Source organism: Alligator mississippiensis, chromosome 16 (assembly GCF_030867095.1).
Source record: "Alligator mississippiensis isolate rAllMis1 chromosome 16, rAllMis1, whole genome shotgun sequence".
Lineage (NCBI taxonomy): Eukaryota > Metazoa > Chordata > Crocodylia > Alligatoridae > Alligator > Alligator mississippiensis.
This window is the reverse complement of record NC_081839.1, coordinates 1329261-1349168: the sequence shown is the minus strand read 5'-3', so window position 1 is coordinate 1349168 and position 19908 is coordinate 1329261. Positions and strand designations below refer to the sequence as shown.

The window sequence follows — 19908 nt, the reverse complement described above, 5'->3', positions numbered from 1 at the left end:
GGGGGCTCAGCCCCTCCGGTTTGACGGTGCTTAGGGGGGAGGAACTGGCTGCCCCAGCAGACGCCCTGGGCTGCGCTTCCTCCCCACCAAGGCCTGCAGGAGCCCGCAGCGTGGCTGCCAAAGCACGCCGGAGCTGCCATCTACTGGCTGGCCCGGCCGCATGGCACGCAGGGCAGGACAGGCGGCACCGGAGAGACGGGTCCGATTCGGAGCCAGCCCCGCTTGCACACCTCGCAAGGGGACGGCGTGGGCACGGAGCAGCGAGCCGGCCCCCGGGGACTCCCCGCAGAACTCGGGCTCGGGGCAGCCGAGGACCCTGCCGCCAGGGTCAGCCGCCACCGGGCAGTGGGAAGGGGCTCTTTCAGGACAGGCCCACGCGAGCTGGAGCAGGAACAAAAGCTCCGCACGGCCCTGCCGCCTCAGTAAGATGAAACCTGGGTCCTGCCAGGTTCTCCCGGACGGGCTCAGTGCAGCCACCTGCCCTCCCCTCGCGAGGGACCAGGCACCGGCTAAGGACCTGCTGTCCCAGCTTAAGCCACAGGGCCCCCAAACCCCCTCCTGCCTCCAACTTCCCTTTGCCCCCTCTTCTACAGAGCTGGGCGCGAGGACAGAGGCAAGACGAGTGCCCAGGAATGGGACTAAAGGTGCAGGAACCAGCGCCGAGCCCCTCGGGGCAGGGCCCTTGCAGCACAACAGGCTGAGGCAGGAGGGGCCACGACGGGCCCAAGGCTGTCGTATCGGGGGGCACGGCCATGCACCCCCACCCCAGCTTGCAGGACCGTGCCCACGTGCCGCAGGGCCGTGCCCCCTCTGTGCCGTGGCCTCACGCTCTGCAGCAGCGCGGGGCTCGCGCAAGAGCATCCGAGATGCTGCGCTGGAATGTCTCCATGGCAACCGGAGCAGGGAAACCCTCCGAGAGCTCGGGGGAGCCCGGGCGAGGAATTGAGCGTGCAGAGCACGTGGGAGGCGGGCAGCAGCAGGGAGCGGGAGGGCAGGCGGGCGGGTGTGCACGACCAGGTGTAGGAGCCAGGGCTCCCGGGTTCTGCCACCCACCCGCAGCAGCAGCCCCTGGATCAGTCCTAGTAAAATGGGGGCAGATTTCTTCCCTCCCCCCCCCCGCATGGCAGACAGACGCCAAGAGCAGGGCCTGGGGTAGGTGTCAGCAGGGCTGACAGGCAACGAGGGGCTGAAAAGCCAGGCTGAGACCTAACAAACTCACGCACAGGGGCCCTGGACTGGGTAGATGTGAATACACGGGCTGTGGGCAACGGCCCCGTCCCAGCCCAAGCCATCCCAGACGCTCCCAAGACCCCCTGCTCGAGTGAGCACGAGAACGCCTCCTCCCCGCGCAGAGGCACCTGCTCCAGGTGCCAGAGGCAGCAAGAAGATATCTCAATACAGCCCTCACCTGTCTGCATGCTGGAGGGAGATGGAGAGAAAACGCCAGCAGGGAGGAAGGCAGAGACTTCACACAGCAGCATCTGGCCGGGACAGGGATCGCTGGCGAGAGACTCGGAGGCAGCGCAGAAAGGCAAGAGCCCCCTGCTCCAGGGAGGGTCTCGTCACTGCCGTGCCAGCGGCACGTGCGGGGTTGTGCGCGTGGAGCAAGCAACCTGGTCAAACCCATTTGCTGCCACAACCACGTGCAAGCCCCCTCCAGGCTCCTCCCCAAGTGCACCCACAGCACCCAGCTGGCCCCACACTGCGCCTGTGGCCCCGAGGCACAGCCACGGGGACGCCTTGGGAAAGCTTCCTTGTGCACTGACTTGTGGTTGCTCCGGTCTCATCTCAGCAGGTCGCTCAGCCCCAACCTTATGCCAAATGCTGCAAGAGGCACTGCTTCCAGCCGAACAGCAGCCACCACGACAGGGGCAGAAGTGGGGGACACCCAGACACTTACAGCAAGTGAACATTTATTCGGGTGGAAGAACTGTCCCGGGAGCCAGCAGGCAGCGGCCACAGGGGGCTACAACCAGCACATAAGGCACCAGAGAATCAAACTCGCTATTAAATCAGGAGAAGAGAGGGACCGAACCCCCACCCTGGGGCAGGCATGCGGGCAAGGCTGGGCCCCTGGGATCTGCAGGTCTTCAAGGAAGCACAAAAGCAGACACGTGCCTCAGAGGGGCTCAGCTCTGACCCAGGCCCTGAGGACTCCCCCTCTCCCCTGCACGGCCTGTCCAGGCAAACCCCATCCCAGGATGTCCACGGCTGCTCTTGGTATGAGCAACCCATTTGCAGGGCACATCCAGAGTGGTTCTGCTGATTGGCATTGCCTGTGCCACAGGCTCCTATGAAGGGAGCCTCTCAACAGACCGACCAAACCAAGACACTGCAAGGGAAACCTGCTTTCAGAAGAGGCCCAGGGCATCCACAAGGATCACCAGGGAGAGGCTGAGCTAGGGGGACGTTGGTTGAGACCCAGATCCAAGAGAAGCATCCACGAGTTCAGGTAAGAGGCTTCACATGTGACCACAAAGAACCCAGAGCCCGTCACCTCACGGCCTTCCCTGCCCCTCCTCCCCTTCCAGACACCCTGAGCCGGGTCAGGCAGCGAGGGGCTGGGCTGGGCTGAGCTGAGCTGCTCGCAGTATTTTTAGACTCTGGCTCAGGGGGCAAGCCGCAGCTATAAACAAGAGTGAGTGGCAAGCACCAGCCCTGGGCAGGAGACAGGAGACGGCCTCCTGGTGAGCAGCAGCATTTGTTTCCTGACAGACCCTTCACAGGGAACAGAGCAAAGGGAAACCTGGTTGCATGACCCACCTCCCCACACCTTTTCCAGGAGCCCCGTCCAGATGACTGGAACGGGACGAGGGGCTGCCCCAGAAGCACCTCTGGAAGGGGCAAGAGGGAGTCTGGCAGGGGGATCCCCGCCCCCAGCAGTTTTGGGCCCCCAGGGAGCTGGAGGCGCACCAGGGCAGGCTGCCCAGCAGCTGCTCTCGCCCATGTCCGTGCCCTGGCCTGGGGCTCTCACTTCTCCTCCTTGGCCGCCAGGCGCTGTCGCCGCCGCATTCGCTTCTGCAACTTCCTCTTCACCTGGAGCTGTGTCCGCTCCTGCAGCGTCTGCCGGACGCTGTCACGAAACTGCTTGTTCTTCCTCTTGATCTTGGCCAGCTCCGCCTTCCTCTTCTCCTCCAGGTCTGGGTCCTGAGGGGCAAATGCCAGGAGCTAATGCTCTGTGGTGGGGCCAGGCTGGCCTCCCACAGCCAACCAACCTCACCCTTCCCAGATGCCGGCCATGCCTGAGCCCAGCCGCCTGTCCTGGGGATACATCGTGCACCAACCCTGCCCGCCGCAGGGGTCACTCACTTTGCCCTCCAGGATCATCTGCTTCCGTTTGTTGATTTCCTTCTTCTCATCAAATTCGGACGCCTCCAACTTCTGCCAAAACAAAACGCAAAGGGGGCGTGAGGGCCAGGCATGCGGCTCGTCCCGGGGGGCAGCCCGGCTCTGCAGAGCAGTCTCAGCCAGAGGGGTTGCTGCATTTGCTGGGAATCCCCAAGCTGAGCCAGGTCTGTGCAAACTCAGCAGCTGACAGGCCCTCCCCATCCCCAAGCGCTCCCAATCAAGGCAACAATCTGTGTCTGGGGTGCTCCCAGGCTGCATCGGATAGCACATGCAACCCTGCCTCCTCCAAACGTCCCCCAAGCTTCCTCTAGAAGCAAGAGAGTCCTGCAGTCCCCACGGACTCTCCCTGCTGCACATCCAAGGGGAAGGCCACACACCCTGCCCAAGCCAGCAACGCAGGGGTGGATCCCTGCTGCGCACACTTACTATCTCACACTCCCGCCGGACGACGTTCACCTGGGTGAGGATGTCGAGCACGGCGCGCTCCTCCACTGAGAACTCCTGCAGCTTTGTCTCTAAACCAGGGCACAAGAGGAGCGCACGTATCAGGCACGGGCCAGGGGACAGACGGTCGCCTGGCAGCAGGTAGGGCAGCCCTGCCAAAGCCAGTGCAGCCACCTGCATTTATCTGGGCTTGAAGTGGGAATCTCCAACCCAAGGCAGAGTTTGAATCAGTTCACCCAGCTCTGTATCCATGGGTGCAAGTGCCCCAGGGGCTAGGCCGTCCTTGATGCCTTCTGGCAGCACCCAGGCTCCACACTTACTGATCTGCTCCTCGATGGCGTGCACCAGGTGGATGTCGTACTGTGTCACTAGTGTGATGGCGATCCCATGCCGGCCTGGAGGACAGCAAAGGGTCACTGGTGACCATGTGAGCCTGACCAACAGCACCCCCCATGCACTAGCCAGGAGGACAGCGAAGAGACGGACGGGACTAAACCACTCCAAGCACGATCTGCCCAGCACATCTGCGCTGGCTTAACAGCTGGGGGGGTAACAGAGGGGACCAAGCCAGAGGGAAGGTCATGCACAGATGCCTCTGCCATGGGCTGGTGGGATTCCAGTTCAAATGAACCTGTGCTCTGCACTGCTACGGCAGGAGGCCGGAAGCTGATCTGGCACCAAAAAGATTGCCCCGCAGCCACGAGGGAGCCTCCATAAACCCAACCGGGGAACGGTTCTTCTGTACACCCGACCTAGTTTCTGTGCAGAGCTGCCACTGCCTGTGAGCCTCTTGCGAGCTTCCCTCGCTCACCTGCTCGGGCTGTACGGCCCACACGGTGGATGTAGATCTTGGGCAGGCCTGGGGTGTTGTGGTTGATGACGACTTGCACAGTGGGAATATCCAGCCCCCTGGAGCACAAGCACAGGGGTGGTGTGGCAGCAGTTCAACACAAACACTCCCATTTCCTGTTCTCAGCTTTCACTGAGAGCCCTTGGAGACTCTGAGGCACTCACAGGCCTGCGGTTAGGAAGCAAACCGATTCTGGGCACTTACCCACCGCTTCCCACACGCCTCCAGCAACCACAAAATGGCACAGCCTGCCCCCTGCAACCTGCCTGGCACCCATTATGCTCCTCAGGTCCAGAAAGCAAACCAGCCCCTGCCACAAGCCAATCTGCCTCCCAGCAAACTGGCAGGCTTGAGTACTCCACAGCAGGAGCTGAGTGAAGGATCCAGCTGCCCCAGCTACATGAAGAGCTCCACAACATGCCCTGAACCTGGACTGTGCTACAATGGGGAGTTCTGCACTGGACAAGGAAGGGAGAGGCAGGACCCCAAAAAACTGTCCACTTGCCAACCCTGCCCCTACTCTCTACAGTGGACCAGCTGCCTTGAGTGGAAACTCACTCAAGACTTTCAGCATCAAGGAGAAGTTTCACCTCCTCTTACCTGGCAGCCACGTCTGTGGCGATGAGGATCTTAAAAACACTGGACTTGAACCTGGCTAAGGCTGCAAAGCGCTGCTTCTGCAAAGGGAAAAGGATCCAGGTTAGGAGTGCTGTAGCCTCAGGGGCTGTGGGTAGCTCTCTCCGGCCTCATGAAAAATAGCACCTGGCTACAAGCCCACATTGGCATGTCTGGAGCTAGGCTAGCAGAGGGCAGGTGATGGCTGAGGCACCTCAGCAGAGATGGGCTTCTGAGGCTAGCTCAGGTCTGTATGCCTTCTGCTTGGCTTGGCCCCTCCCATGAGAACCAAGAAGGGAAGGGACCAGGAGTCAAAAGCCAAAGAGCTCCCAAATCCTTTGGCTCAATAGATGAGTGAGGAAAAGCCGAAGCCCCCAGTCAGCAATTCAGCAGGCCTAGCACCCATCACGATGAAGGACAACAGCAGTCCCAGCGCTCCCCACAGCTCACCCCCACCAAGTCACTCACCTGCTTCATCATGGAATGCAAAGCCACCGACGGGAAGTTGAACTTCTTCAGCATCATGTTCAAGATCTGACAATCCCTGAAGGAGGAAGTATTTCCCCATTATATTCACAGCCCTCGTGGGAGTGGGTGAACCAGGGCACAACCAGGTAGTGTCCCGATCCTCTTGTTCTCCAAGCACCAAAGCAGTGCTTGACCAGCAGCACCTTGGCTGGGCGAGCAGGCAGGATGCCTGCTCCACGGTTAGCATGAACTCTCCTCCCGTGGACACTGGCTGTTCTTGGGGGTCAGCGAATGCTGGCCAGGGCCCTTGGGAAAGGTCAGCTTTTGGAAGAGCACTACAGGCTTTTCCAGTCCACCGAGACACGTGGATATGGAAGGATGGAAATTGGGATTAACTTCATGTCACACATTAAATCCCTTGCCGTTTCCTTCCCAGGGAAGAGGAGGAAGTGCTGCTTTCCCATCCCCTGCTGGCCAGGACAAAGGCAGGGCCCTGGAAGCAATTAGGCTAGGCCCCTCCATAGGGTTATATTTTTAGGTACTGCAAGGCCTGCCCTGCAGGGGCCTTCTCAGGAGGTAGGGAAGGACTTGCCTTAAATTCAACTTGGGCTAGAAAAGTGAATGCTTTTTCTGGCTTTGCTGATAACAAGAAGGAGGCTGGGGGATGAGCCCTAGCAGCCATAACATGAACTGGTGCACGGTGAGAGGCGCTGGACTCACTTGCAGGTACTGGTGAAGATCATAATGGACCAGTCCTCGTGCTCGTCCTGGAACGTCTGGATCAAATGGACCAGGTACGCGTCCTTGACTCTCTCTGGCACAAGCAGATAGCGCTGATCCAGCTCGTCTACTGTTCGCACTCTGTTTTGGGGGTGGGGAGAAAAGGCCCCACGGGCGTTATTTCGAGATGCCACAATGGGTCGAATTTGGGGCTGGAATGGCAGGGTGAAAAGAAGGGGCAACATCACAGGAGGGGGAAGCATGTGTAAACTGAACAAGAAGCAAAGCAGCAGAGACTTACTCTGCCGGAGATTCCCAGAAGAAGGGTTTGTTCATGGCAAGACTCTTCAGCTCATTAAGTGTCTCGGTCAGCGTGGCACTGAAGAGCAGCGTCTGCCTGTTTGCTGGGACTGCTCCCAGAATCACCTCGAGGTCCTTGGTGAAGTCAGTACAGCCCTGCTCCAGCAGCCGGTCAGCTTCGTCCAAAACCTTAGCCAAGGCAAACAAGGGTCAAGCCCAGCTGCGAAGAGCAGCACTGCGGGGCAGGAGGATCTGAGCTGAGCACAGGTCTGGGAGCCAGGACAGCCAGTTCTGACCTAGGGTAACGTGCCCAGGCACAGCAGGTCAAGCGGGAGAAGTTCTTGCAAGCAGGAAAGGAGCTGAACCACCGCCTTACCAAGAACTTGATCTTCTTGAGGCTGAAGGTGTTGGAGCTGCGGAGGTGATCGGCCAGCCGGCCGGGTGTTGCAATGACAACATGAGGCTTGCGGGAGAGCTCCAGCGCCTGGGCCACCATGTCTGAAACACAGCAAGGAAGCGTTTACGTTTAAAGCGTTTCCTTCGTTTCTAGCGCGACGGTGGGTCCCCTCAATGAGACATGAGCAGCCGTGCGCTGAACTTGGCTTGTGTGTAAAGAAATATTTTCAGTCAACAATAAATCACACAAACAAACTGTTTTGTTCAGACTGTTGTTTCAGTGACGAAGCAAACCAGCATCCAGATCCTAATCTGGATTAGTTCTCCCTTCTTGCTGTGGTTGTTGAAAAGGGATAGCCAGAAACCGGGCCTGGAAAACCAAGAGATGCCACGTTTTGGTGCTGAACGTGTGGTTTTACCAACATGGAGAATGCCACAGCTTCTGGACAAGCACAGATTCCCCCAAGTCGCTGTATGGTTTCAGCTCGCGGTTCCTTAAACGGCCCGGAAGCGAACCAGGCAGAGGCTCAGTTCTGCCTAACGGGCTAACCGAGTCCGGCTCGTAGCCAGCCCGCACCTACCCATTCCTCCGACAACGATGCAGTCCTTCAATCCAAGCGGCTTTCCCAGAACGCGGAACTGCTCGGCAATCTGGTAGGCCAGCTCCCTACGAGAGAGGACGAGGGAAAGCACGGAAAGGTTACGGGGCCCGTCTTCCTTACCCGCACCCAGGACCTCCAAGGACGGGGTCGCAGGGAAACCACGGCCGGAACCGGGAAGCTAAGACACAATAGATTCCCATCCCCCCCCCCCCTTTGTTCATAAAGTAATTTATCGCCGCGCAACGTCGACGAGGCCCAACACTCGGCAACGTTCAAAGCGAAACGGGATGCTCGGTTATCCCGTAACGCCAAAAACAAACCGGTTTGGGGAGGGAGGACGCTGGACTCGTGTGAGCCCTGAGTCTGATCGAGCACCGCTGAGCGCGACACGCCCCCGAGACATCAACGGATGCAAGCGTCCGCCCGCTCCCTTGCTCCTCCCGCCGGAGCAGGGAGGATGGGGCGGTTTGGGGCAAGGGGGCAGCATCCAGCCCCAAACCACTCCGAGCCCTGCCACCGAGCGCCCCTACCTGGTGGGCGTCAGCACCAGGCAGAAGATGCCGTAGGGGTCCTCCGAGAGCTTCTGCAGGACGGGCAGGACGAAGGCCGCCGTCTTGCCGCTGCCCGTCTTGGCGCAGCCCATGCAGTCGCGACCTGCGCGAGGGGACACGTGAAGCCAGGACCCGTCCAGGGACCGCTCCCCCCGCGCAGCCGCCCCCGGGAGCACTCACCCTGCAGGGCGGGCGGGATGCAGGCGGCCTGCACGGCGCTGGGGCGCACCATGCCCACGCGCCGCGCCTGCTCCGCCAGCCAGGCCGCCAGCCCCAGCGCGCCGAACGCGGCCATGCCCGCGCACAACCACCGCCCGCTTCCGGCGCACGCCGCGGACGTCACCACCCTCCCCGCCCCACTTCCGGCGCTCAGGAAGTGGCACTGCGCGCTGCCATTGGCTCGTTCCCTGTGAGGGGGGAAGACTACGGCTCCCGGCGTCCCCCGCGCGCGCGGCGGCGGCTGGGCGGCCGCTTCCGGAGACGTGTCAGGCCGGTGTCATGGCGGCGGGAGCGGCGGCGGCGGCCGGGGGGGGCTCGGCGGGGGACGCGGACGAGCTCTTCGACGTCAAGAACAGCTTCTACATCGGCGCCTTCCAGGCCGCCATCAACGAGGCGCAGCGCGTCAAGGTGCCCCCCTCCCCCCCCAGCCCCAGCGGGGAGGGGCTCAGTCCTGTCAGGCGCCCCTCCCTGCCCCCACACAGCCCCAGGGGGGAGGGGCTGAGCCTGTGAAGTGGCCCCTCCCCCCACACAGCCCCCCACCACCATGGGGGTCTGCACCCCCCCCCATGGCACTTTAGGGCCCCCCCCGCCCCGGCACTGAGGTGATTGTCGCTCCTGTCGCCCCCAGCTGTCCAGTCCGGAGCGCGAGGTGGAGCGGGACGTCTTCCTCTACCGCGCCTACATCGCCCAGGTGAGCGGGGGGGGTCGCAATTCCTGTGCCGGGGGGTGGGGGGGGCTCAATCCGACCTCGCCGGGCCTGCACCTCGCTTCACGCGCGAGCGGGGGGTCGCTCCGGTTGGAGTTGGGGGCGTCTGGTTTTGCCTGCCGAGTGCGGAGGGCACTGGGGGGCGTCGCTCCCCCGCGGGGGGGTCGTTGCCGTCCTCGGGAGCCCAAATACGCAGCCTGAGACAGACCCAGCGCCGCAGGCCCCTGGCCTGGATCCCCGCGGCAGCTCCGAGTCGTCTCCGTCGCACCTGTCCGGCCCGGTCGTCGAAACGGACGACGGCCGTTGCGGCTGCGCGCGCGTCGGAGATGGGAGAAGGAGGTCCCGAAGAGCCGGCGTTGTAGGACAGCGATCCCCCCGTTCGCCTGCCCTCGCTGTGCTTCTCCCCACGTGCGGCCCCCGCCTGCGCTTGCCGGGGTTTAGCTCCAAGGTGCAGCTGACCTTTTGTTACGTGGTTCGCGTCAACGGTTAGCATAAAATCAGCATTTTGCATTCTTATTAGAGACCCTTTTCTGGAAGTACCGGGGAACCTAATCGGGCTCGGTCTGCGCTGGGGCAGCGACGCTCGAAGTCAGGCAAAGAGCCGCAGCGGTGCAGGCACCTGAAGGTGTCAAAACCAGTCCTGTGTAAAAGAAAAAGTCAATGTTTTTAGTTAATGATGGATGGCGCTGGATAGTACATGCTGTATAATTCATGGCTGCAGGAAAGATCTGTCCAGTACACGCGGTAAAACACATAAATAAATCATGTTTTCTGTGAAGAGCGATAGGTGAGACATTGCAGGGCTTCTTGTGACTCAAGTGTCTCAGTCTGAGCCTAAGTGTGTAGGAATGACGGGGGGATGGGAACGACGACCAGCCTGTTCTAGGTGATTGAAATATTGGGGGCACAGGAAAAGCCTGAGTAGGGAAGAGTGTTTTGTAAAATTCATTGCTTAATCGTGTCAGGTTGCACTCGGGAACATACTGGTTAATAGCAACTTGTGCAGTGGTGGTGATCCTGTCTTTGCTCTACCTCCCTAGCCTGCCTTAGCATCTGAGCAAGTCAGAACACGAGACACAGATTAACCCATATTGTGTTGTAGTCAACCATGTCTTTTCCTTTGTTCTAAATCAGGGGTGTCAAACTCATCTGGCCCCATAGGCTGGATAACGAGTGTGGGCTAGCCTGGCCCCACACACCAGAGCCAGTCTGGTGTGCACTGCATGCCCTGGATCGGCCCTGTGCGCAGCATGCGCCAGCCCTGGTCTGGGGCCCGGGCATGAAGCATGCGCTCTGTGAGGTGCCCACACTGGACTGGACCCGTGCGCTAGCTCTATGTGGGGCCAGTTTGTGGACTAGATTGGCCCCCTGCACACTGTATGCAGCACATGTCAGCCCCAGCATGGGGTTCACACTGCATGCGGCATGTGGGGCTGGCACGGGGTGCCCACTGCATGCAGTGCCTGTGCAATAACGGTCTGACATGGGCATCATGTGGAGCATGCACCCTGGCACACTGGTTCAGCCTGAGGCCCATGGGCCATATCTTCAACACCTGTGTCCCGCATAACATTTTACAGACTCTTTCCCTTTCATCTCAACAGAGAAAATACGGTGTTGTGCTAGATGAAATCAGAGCCAATGCTTGCCCTGAACTCCAGGCAGTGAAAATGTTTGCAGAATATCTTTCAAGTGAGAGTCAGAGGTAAGTCAGGCACTGTTGCAGCCATCTGGTTTCTAGGGGAAGAACTAATTTCAATAATGGGAGCATAGCCCTGGTCACTGCTGTATGTGGCTCTGGTCCTGTAATGAAATATGGCTGGGTGCAATCCTTTTATGGCATGTAGCCTTGTTTGAAATTACGTAGGGTCATGGCCTGTGTTGATGCTCTTTTTCTAATGCTCCAAATTCAGCAGATCAGAATATCGTTGCCCTGAAACTGATTTATGCAGGATAAAAACAAGTATTGAAGTTTGTTGGTGTGTTGAACAATGTATTCCTTAGCATATTAACAAAAGATTGATGCGCACTTTTAACAATCCACAGCCAGGTATCCACTTGTGTTTTCGGTGGCAATGCACACTAAAATACTCTCAAACTTCAAGTCATAACAGCAGACTCGAGCAATTCTTGTTTCGGCAGTTCCTGCTGGTTGATGCAATTAGTTATCTGTCTGTCCTTCTAACTTCTGCTTGCTGAACTGAGATTTTAAAAGTGCACAGCTCAATTTAATTGGTATTAGAAGAAGACTATCTGCATGTCTGTCGCTACTTTTCAATAGCTGATTTCAGGCACTTCGGGTATATTGCTGAAAGCTTACTAATTTGAACTAGAACTGTTCAGCTTTGCTATATTGTTGGTCCTGTTTAGTAAAACTCCCTTGGTTTATTTTTGAGTGCTGGGGGCAGGAAAAACACTCCTCTTTCCTCACTGTTGGTTTACTTAGTCCAAATCATTTTAAAACGCTTAATTTAAAGAATCCCATGGAGTCTTTCTGCTGAGGTCATTGTTTCTGGCTTGTTTTGGCAAGTCAGTGACGTATTCCCTAACCCTTATTCTCTTCTCCCCAGGGATGCGATTGTTGCTGATTTGGACAAGAAGATGGCAAAAAGTGTTGACGTGACCAATACGACTTTCTTGCTCATGGCTGCTTCCATCTATTTTCATGACAAAAACCCTGATGCAGCTCTGCGCACGCTGCACCAAGGGGAAAGCTTAGAGTGGTGAGTCCAGCTCAGACAACCAGGGGATGGTCACAAAGCTGCACTCTTCATTATATGAGGACAGGCTACCATGGAAATGGGCAACAGCTGACTTGTGTTAAAGCTTATTAGGAACCCATGAGACACTGAGCAGATGCTATTTCAGTAAGGTGCTGACTTTTTAAATGACAGATGATTTGGCTTCACCCAAGACTGAGGCACACCCTTGCCCAGTGTGTATTTAAGTAACACAAGATTTGTTATCTTGGAAGTTCACAGTTGTTGAGATGAGTTCCAGTGCTGTAGTAATGGAGCAGTCAGTGAGTGGGAGCAGACTTCCCTGCCAGGTGCCCAGCTAATAATACAGCCTGCTTTTTTACTGTTGCAAAGACAGTAAGATAAGATGCGTGTTCCTACTCGCTGGCATTGTTTCTGCATCCTAAGTAGCAGACTGTCAGAGGGGGGGTTAAATATCTAGGCTGTGTCCATAGGCAAGACCCCTCTTAGTGTCCTGATGCTGTGGGCTGCAGCAGTGTTGAGTTATACTTGACCCACAGAAACTGAGTTAAATGGAACCAGAGGTTTTATATTGGAGATTTAAGCACCAAGACACTCCTCAGGATTCAGAATGGGGAAGGAGGTCTGCTGATTTCCTGTTTAGCTCTGGTAATTTTGACTGCAACTAAATGCTGATCTACTTCTGTGACAGATGGGGATTTCTTAGAGCGATATCTTTTATTGGACTCTGTCGGAGATTTGACAAAGGATGTCTTGCATTCAAAAGCTCGTCTAACTTTTATCCCAACTACATAGTTGGTCCAATAAACGACATCAATCTAAAAAATCCTTGCCTCTGGTGTAATTTATGGACGGCCATGGCTACAACATCACTCTTATGCTGCCAATCTGTTTTTGCAAATCCAGACTTTTTATTTAACAGTACAGTACCACTCTGTATGAGAAGCCTCCACTTTTAATAATCCTCACAGCAGGATCCAACTTCTTCGTTATTAGGGTTCAGCAAATTGGCTAATCCTTGTAAAGCGCACATGCCCTCTTTTTAATGAACTCTGTCCTGGTTCCAAGGGAGTTTGTTATAATGAGGTTGCATTGTAATAAAAAGGGGTTGATCTTGGTTTTATGCTTCTCAAATTGAAATATGCACTTGGTAAGAACGTGTTATAAAGCACTCATTGGAAAGTAACTGGGGGGAATCCGGTAGACTTGAGAGCAGAAATAGATGTAGGACTGGAGACAGCTTAAGAACGTAATCCTTGATGCAGAAAGAGGAACACTGTCATAATGATTGCTGGCCCCAGGCCTCCAGGGGGACAGTTCCTGGAAGGATGCCTGGATTCTAAATGCTGCGATGTACAGGGGATATGTAAAGAGCCAAGTACGCAAGAGGCTGCAGATCTGATGTGCCTTTGTTCCCTGCAGCATGGCCATGATGATCCAGATACTTCTGAAGCTCGACAGATTGGATCTAGCCCGGTAAGGTTGCCTCCAGTGTGCCACACACGTCTCTGATAGCTTGTATGTTCAGTTCCCTTTGTTTTGAGAATGTGTGCTCGCCAGGCTTGTTGAAAGCCAGGCTTCTGACCTCTTGAAAAGGAGATTTAATCTACCTAGCCCCACAGGCTGCAATGTTCAGTTCCAGTTTTGCTCTGTATTCAGTGCCCATGGGACAGCTTCTGAAGCTGGTGGTCATATGTGTAGTGGACAGGAGCCTTTGCCTGGCTGGGGTGAGAGCAATGTGGCAGCCTCTGGCCAACAAGGTTGAGATTGTTTTGCACTTCCAGGAAGTGGGTCACTGCCTTCCACTAGGGGAACAGAACTGCCTTCTGCTGACATTTGAGGTCCTTCCTGCATGCTGGAGATAGCCCAGTGCCATTGTGCCTCAGGGCCAGGGGAGGATATGGCTGCACAGAACCAGTCACAAACCACTCTGAATCCCTGAGATGCAAAGGCAGCAAGCTTCTCTCTCTCCTTTCTCAAGCCCTAAGTGTGCATCTTAAAGAACCAAATGGTACTGTGTCTGTTCCTCGTTCTTTGACTTCTATTTGTGTTCATGCAGCAAGGAGCTAAAGAAGATGCAGGAACAAGATGAGGATGCCACCCTCACTCAGCTGGCTACTGCCTGGGTGAATCTAGCAATAGTGAGTATTATAGGCTGGCACTGTGCTTTGCTTTATTACTCAAATACCGTCAGACATCCTTCAGCCAAGGTGTACAAACTAAATTGGAGGAATGTAAATGCTGTATTTACATTAAAGTAAATTACTCAAATATCTTGGACTTCCCAGCTGCCCTGTGTCTGGTACATAGACTGCTGCTGATCAAAGAGAGATGATTCAGCTGAGTGGTGGAGCTGCATTGCTTTTGCAGCATTCAGGGGTTCAGGGGCTTCACCTGAAACAGTTGCATGCATTCTTCTTGGTTTAGCACAGCAGTAACACAGATCAATTGTCACAATCTTTCTAGGGTGGTGAGAAATTACAGGATGCTTATTACATCTTCCAAGAGATGGCAGACAAAAGTTCACCCACCCTGCTTCTGCTCAATGGGCAAGCCGCATGCTACATGGCACAGGGCAAATGGGAGGATGCAGAGGGTGTGCTTCAAGAGGCATTAGACAAGGTAGGATGACAATATAACTGTGGTTTCAAATCTTTCCCATTGAAAAACAGAGAGACACAGCAACTTCTCATGGTTCAACTTCCTGTATACATTTCTAAGACCTTTTTGTAAAGAGTTAATCTCAGATTCTGCTCTTGTGCCCCATCTTGTTTGTTTGCAGCCTCCAGGAAACTTTCTAAACATGGTTTTAATTCCATAGCATTTTTTTTGCAAGTCCTGTTTCCTTCTGAATGCCCAGTGAGGCTCTGGACAGCCTCAAACAGATTGTCCAGTTTTGAGTAGACTGGGCCTTACTTTATTGTACATAATATATTTCATTCTATGAGGCTGCACATTACAGAGAAATCCCCACCCTTGGATGGCCAACTTCTTGGCCTTCATCTGCCTGCCTCAGAACATACCGACCCATCTTGCATTCACTAAGGAATGTATTGCTTTTTAGTGGCTCTGTTCATTCACCTTGTCCCTTCCTGTGCATTGAGCTGTGGTTTCTTCAGGAGAGGTTGGCTTCCAGTCACAGAAATCTGTCGCGCCTGGTTAAAATGGTTGGGAGGCAGGTCGGGTGGGCCTAATGATTGGTTTCTCTCTGTTTTCAGGATAGCAGCCACCCTGAGACTTTAATCAACTTTGTTGTCCTGTCACAGCACCTGGGCAAACCTCCAGAGGTGAGGCTAGTTCTCCCCTGAATGTGGTGAGCCTCCTCCTGATACTGAGCTTGCTTGGGCTTTAAGGTCCTGCAGGCTCCTTCCGTAACTGGAATATTTTAACCCCGTTGTAGATTATCAGCTGAGTATTGTACCTTTGTCTCAACTTGAGCATTTCCATATGGTTGAGAGGGAAGTTTGGGGTGAAGGAATGCAGGAGCAGTAGCCTGCAACTCCTGAGTCCCAGTTCCAGCTTTGCCTCAACCCAGCACAACTTTGTGCGTGTCATTTGAGGTCTGAGGTTTTTTTCCAAAGGTGATGAGCATCCGTAGCTCCTCTTGATTCATGCTGGGGCTGCTCGTGGTCAGGACATAGGAGAATCTTATTCTGATCTGAACTGGAGGTGATACTCACCCTGGAGTTAGTGGGAGGGAAACGAGAGGTTGTAAAGCTCTCTGGAAGCAAATTATAAAGCGCCTGTTGTTTCAGCTCGGCTTTCTGTCCTCCCACCTCGGTGCATAAGTGATTTGTTTCTCTTTCTCCTAGGTTACAAATCGCTACCTGTCACAATTAAAAGATGCACATAAAAACCACCCGTTTATAAAGGAGTATCAGGCAAAGGTAACCAGTTCACGTTCCAATCTAGTGGTATCATGGGTCATGGCATTGTCTGAATTAGCCCAGCAGGTCGCTTACAGTAGCGGTTCTCCATTTGTGAGTGTTAACAATTCAAGCAGGTCACAACCAGGTTTCGAGAAGTTCAAGCACATCCTTCCACTTTCACTTTTTTTGTTTAGAAGTAAAAATCCAGATTCCAGCCCTTGTGGTTGTGAAGACAGCCTCACATATTTGAACAAAGTAGTAATCAAAGGAAGGATGCCTGCCTGGACCTGTGACTGTCACAAACTATCGCTTAGAGAGGGTTCTCAGTCTAAGGGTTGTGCCCACTCTGCCCTTCTCGTTTGGCTGAGTAGGAGGAGGGTCCTGGCTGAGCCTTGCTAGGGAAGGGGATGGGATGGGAGGGAAGCCTTGTAAGATAAGGGCATGGAAGTTTCTCATACAGAAAAAGTTGATAACAGATGATTTAGGCTACTCCAAGTTTAGTACTGCATGCACTCTACGGATGTGTGGTAGCCTGTTCTCTGGCCCACTGGGCATTCATCCTTCAGTAGCAGAAAGCCAAGCATCACTATTTTGTTCTTGATTAATTTGAAGGAGAATGACTTTGACCGGTTGGTCATGCAGTACGCCCCCAGCGCGTGAGGACTCGGGGAGGGGGACCCAGGCTGCGGACCCAGGCTGCGGTACCTTGGGAACTTGAGGGTGATGCACAAAGCCTCTTCGGCAGTGCGAAGAGTTCATCATGCAAGTTGGTCTCGCATCTCTCAGTGTGGCATGGTCTCGCGCAGCCAGCGAGCCGATGCCAAGCTTGTATGTATCGTATAGCCGCTTGGAGATGTGTGGCCTTTAAGCCTATGTTGTAACTTAACTAGTACCTGAACTGCTTGTTTAAAATACAGTGCGGAAGAGTTTGCAACACTGTACCTTAAACATTCCTAATAAAACCTTTTCTGGACCTGCGTAGCTCTTACTTTGCCTGCTGGAGTGAAAGTAATTCTTCTCCAAGTTGAGTCATGCGTGAGGTGGATGTTCCTTTCAGGTAAAGTGTGTAGATTAATTCTTCTCTCTGCAGTGCCGCTGGGATGTGGGCGACTCCTCAGTTAACACCATGCTTGCAACTCTGACCTCTGGGGCTTTCCAAGAGCATGCTGCTGAGAGCCTGCCCCTCCCCTTGATTTCAACACCGGTGCCTGCCTCTGCATCTCCCTAAAAGAGAGGGGAGGCTTCTGCTTGTGCAGCATCACAGGATGCTGCTGCTGAGAGAGGAAGGTGAAGTTTCCCCCAAGTAAAAATAGCCACAGCTGAGTACCCTAATAGTAGTGGGTCAGCGCTGATCTGTTGGCAGTAAAATCTAGTCTCCCACAACATGGGGATAGGGCAGGACTGCATCTTGCCCTGTGTCCCTTGTTAACTCCCTTGTGACTGCCAGCCTGGGGAAGAGGCATGGCAAGGCTCAGGTTCATGCCAGCCTGGGTAAAAGGTAAAAGGCAAGGCTCAGGTTCGTTCCTAAAAAGCAAAAGCACTCATCGGCCTGATCTACTGGACAACAAGTATGATGTGACACCACGTGATTGTACCTCTGTAGCCTCAGGTGATACCTGTGCAGTATCTAATATTGCTGTGAGGCAATTGCGTGCCTGATATAATAGACTAACGATTAAAGACCCGCATGGGTCCTGCAGCTTGGACCTTCCTAACGGGCTACTGCTTGTTAACTGTGCCTGAATTTCTGGTTCTGTCCCTTGTGGGGAAGGGGAGGGCTTTCCACGATGCGGTGGCGTTTCTTTTGTGCCCACCTCAGTTGTGATTGCTCTGAAAGGGCTCATTGTCCCTTTCCTTGGCTTGTTTAGCAAGCAGCTATTTTGAATGGAGGGTTATTCGTGGTCCAGTCTCTAATGAATGTTTCCTTTGTGGAGCCGTCTGCAGGAGATGTGAAAAGGGCTTGTGTTTCTGGTGCAGCCATTCCCCACTTGATGGGCCATGATAAATTGACTTAAAAATGTAAACAATGCAAGCAAGTGGCATAGTAGGAGCCAGCGCTGTCAGTGTAAAACTAGGGGAACAAGCTGTTCTTGGGGCCCAGCGGGGTGGAGGAGCTTGCGCTTTATCACTGCTGCGGTCTCTGCCGACTCTATAATTGGTGCGAGGCACCAGGTCCAAGCTTGTCCCATCTCTGAACATGGCTGCGATCAGGGCAGCGCCCATAAGTGTGGTGCTGATTCAGCATCTTGTGTCCTTTGTGACGAGCTTTTAATTTGACAGTTCAACAGACGCTCTTCCTGGTTATAAGCGCCCATGGATTCAAATAAGGACCCTGCAGCTGGAACTTGCGAGGCATGATGCGGTCCACATGTCCCTCCTGTTACTGGACTCTAACGGTGCCCTTTGTCTAAGGTTCCTGTTGTGCCTTTAGAAAGGGGAGAGCATTTAAATCTTGGCATTTCTGTGGGGCCAGAAGCAGCCCCATCTTTGCCCTGCAGAGGCTGAAGCACAGGGAAGGAGCATCTTGGGCTGAGAGGGTGTTTATTAATAGAGTGGGGCCTCGGGGTCTCTCATGGGGTGGGAAGCAAATAAATGAGTGAAGAGTGTCCCCAGGGGATGTCTGCCCGCATTGTTTCTAGTGGCTTCTGGCTGCCTTCACATGGCTGCAGCTGCCCAGCCTTAATCTTACAGGAGATCCTCCTCCTGCTTCTATGTGAACTGCCACACAGTGCTGGCTGAGTGCTCAGCTGATTTGCTTTAATGGCATTTAAAGCTGTATTTAGCAGTATTTTCCTCAGACTTTTGCTGTTTCCAAAGAGCAAAGCAAACCCACCGGACTCTGTGCTAAAACGCATTCTGGGCTCTCGTATGTTGTCAAGACGTAAATCTTCCTTGTGCTGTTAGAGATCCCAGGGGGGGAAGCTCCAGATAAGTTTTTGCTGTTCGTGTATCGTGCCAAAAAGCGTTAAATAGTTAATGCTTCATCAAGGACTTCGAACACGGAACATGCTGCACAAGCACTTTCGACGCTCCGTGGTCCCTCTCAACAGTGTTGCTAATGCAAAGCGCAACTTCTGGCCTTTGGTGCCACTCCGTGCACTTTGGAAAACAGCCGCCCTCGTGGGTCATCAGTCATCCTGCGTTGATACTCCGGCGCTGACCCTTGTTTTAGCTTCTTGCTGTCCCCCTGGCCGCTGGAATGGGCTTCATCGTGTCCGTTGAGACCAGCCCGCATCAGGATTTGGTATTTTAACAGTAATTGCATCCTGTCTGCCTTTTGAGCAGCTCTCCTAGCTTCAGGGGAAGCCTTGCCCTGTTATGTAGTTACCAGCACTCTTCAGAGCTGTTGCCATCACCCAGAGGTGGCTGCATTTTGGTGACAATACAGGTCTCTCTTCCTCCCTTATCTCCTGCCATGGAAAGGGGGCATCATATTTGTTTCTGTCTGTATACCTCCAGCTACAGGCATTACATTCAAGGGAGAAAAGTGAAATGCCTCTGCATCACTGTCCTCTCCCTACACCTCGCTTTCCAAGAGGGGCTGCCTGAACCTCCTCCTCATGCGACAGGAGCTCCCCTGCTGCAGGTTGCCGGCTCTAGGCTACAAAAGCCACTTGGGAGTTTTGGGGTGTCTTCCTCAAAACGCTGTGGGGGGCCTGCATGGCCAGGGCACTGTCCTGAGCACACAAGTGCCTCCAGCCCCAGAAGGCAGTTGCAGCCAGAGAAGTTTAAGTTAGATACCAGGAAGACCTTTCTCACAAGGAGGATGGTGAAGCGCTGGAACAGGTTCCCCAGAGAGGTGATGGCATCTCCATCCTTGGAGGTATTTAAGACCAGGCTAGACCAAGCCTTGGCTGGGATGATGTAGTTGGGGCTGGTCCTGCTTGGAGCAGGGAGCTGCAATAGATGTGCCTCCTTAAGTTGCTTCCAGCCCTCATTTTTTATGATATTAGGAAAAACTTTCTCGCTGGAGGGTAGTAAAGCACTGGAACAGGCTGCCCAAAGAGGTGACCTCCTGAGGTCCCTGCCAACCCTCATTTTCTATATCAGGGAAACCTCTCACGAGGAGGGTGGTGAAGCGCTGGAACAGGCTCCCCAGA

General features: G+C 54.6%; 2 protein-coding genes across 2 annotated transcripts; one reads left to right on the top strand and one right to left on the bottom strand.

Annotated features, from left to right (window-relative positions):
* Nucleotides 1-1896: 1896 nt before the first annotated feature.
* On the bottom strand, nucleotides 1897-8622 carry DDX49 (DEAD-box helicase 49). Its single transcript, XM_006271042.4, has 13 exons — nucleotides 8475-8622; nucleotides 8274-8397; nucleotides 7723-7808; nucleotides 7122-7243; nucleotides 6747-6934; nucleotides 6446-6586; nucleotides 5726-5801; nucleotides 5243-5319; nucleotides 4604-4701; nucleotides 4113-4187; nucleotides 3775-3863; nucleotides 3310-3381; nucleotides 1897-3147 (listed from the first exon to the last, which is right to left on the bottom strand). The coding sequence occupies exons 1-13, from the start codon at nucleotides 8587-8589 to the stop codon at nucleotides 2971-2973; spliced, it is 1440 nt and encodes a 479-aa protein (XP_006271104.2). The 5' UTR covers nucleotides 8590-8622; the 3' UTR covers nucleotides 1897-2970.
* Nucleotides 8623-8777: 155 nt separating this feature from the next.
* On the top strand, nucleotides 8778-16781 carry COPE (COPI coat complex subunit epsilon). The gene is made up of 10 exons (XM_006271014.4): nucleotides 8778-8921; nucleotides 9142-9204; nucleotides 10824-10924; nucleotides 11790-11942; nucleotides 13362-13415; nucleotides 13999-14080; nucleotides 14406-14561; nucleotides 15158-15226; nucleotides 15752-15826; nucleotides 16421-16781. The coding sequence occupies exons 1-10, from the start codon at nucleotides 8793-8795 to the stop codon at nucleotides 16466-16468; spliced, it is 930 nt and encodes a 309-aa protein (XP_006271076.1). The 5' UTR covers nucleotides 8778-8792; the 3' UTR covers nucleotides 16469-16781.
* The last annotated feature ends 3127 nt before the right edge of the window (nucleotides 16782-19908 follow it).

Coding starts and splice junctions, on each gene's coding strand:
- DDX49 (XM_006271042.4), bottom strand. CDS start 8,589: ATGGCCGCGTTCGGCGCGCTGGGGCTGGCGGCCTGGCTGGCGGAGCAG. Junction 6,587..6,746: donor TTCTGGGAATCTCCGGCAGA/GTAAGTCTCTGC, acceptor CCCCCAAAACAG/AGTGCGAACAGTAGACGAGC. Junction 5,802..6,445: donor ATCTTCACCAGTACCTGCAA/GTGAGTCCAGCG, acceptor TTCCTCCTTCAG/GGATTGTCAGATCTTGAACA.
- COPE (XM_006271014.4), top strand. CDS start 8,793: ATGGCGGCGGGAGCGGCGGCGGCGGCCGGGGGGGGCTCGGCGGGGGAC. Junction 8,922..9,141: donor ACGAGGCGCAGCGCGTCAAG/GTGCCCCCCTCC, acceptor TGTCGCCCCCAG/CTGTCCAGTCCGGAGCGCGA. Junction 15,227..15,751: donor ACCTGGGCAAACCTCCAGAG/GTGAGGCTAGTT, acceptor TCTTTCTCCTAG/GTTACAAATCGCTACCTGTC.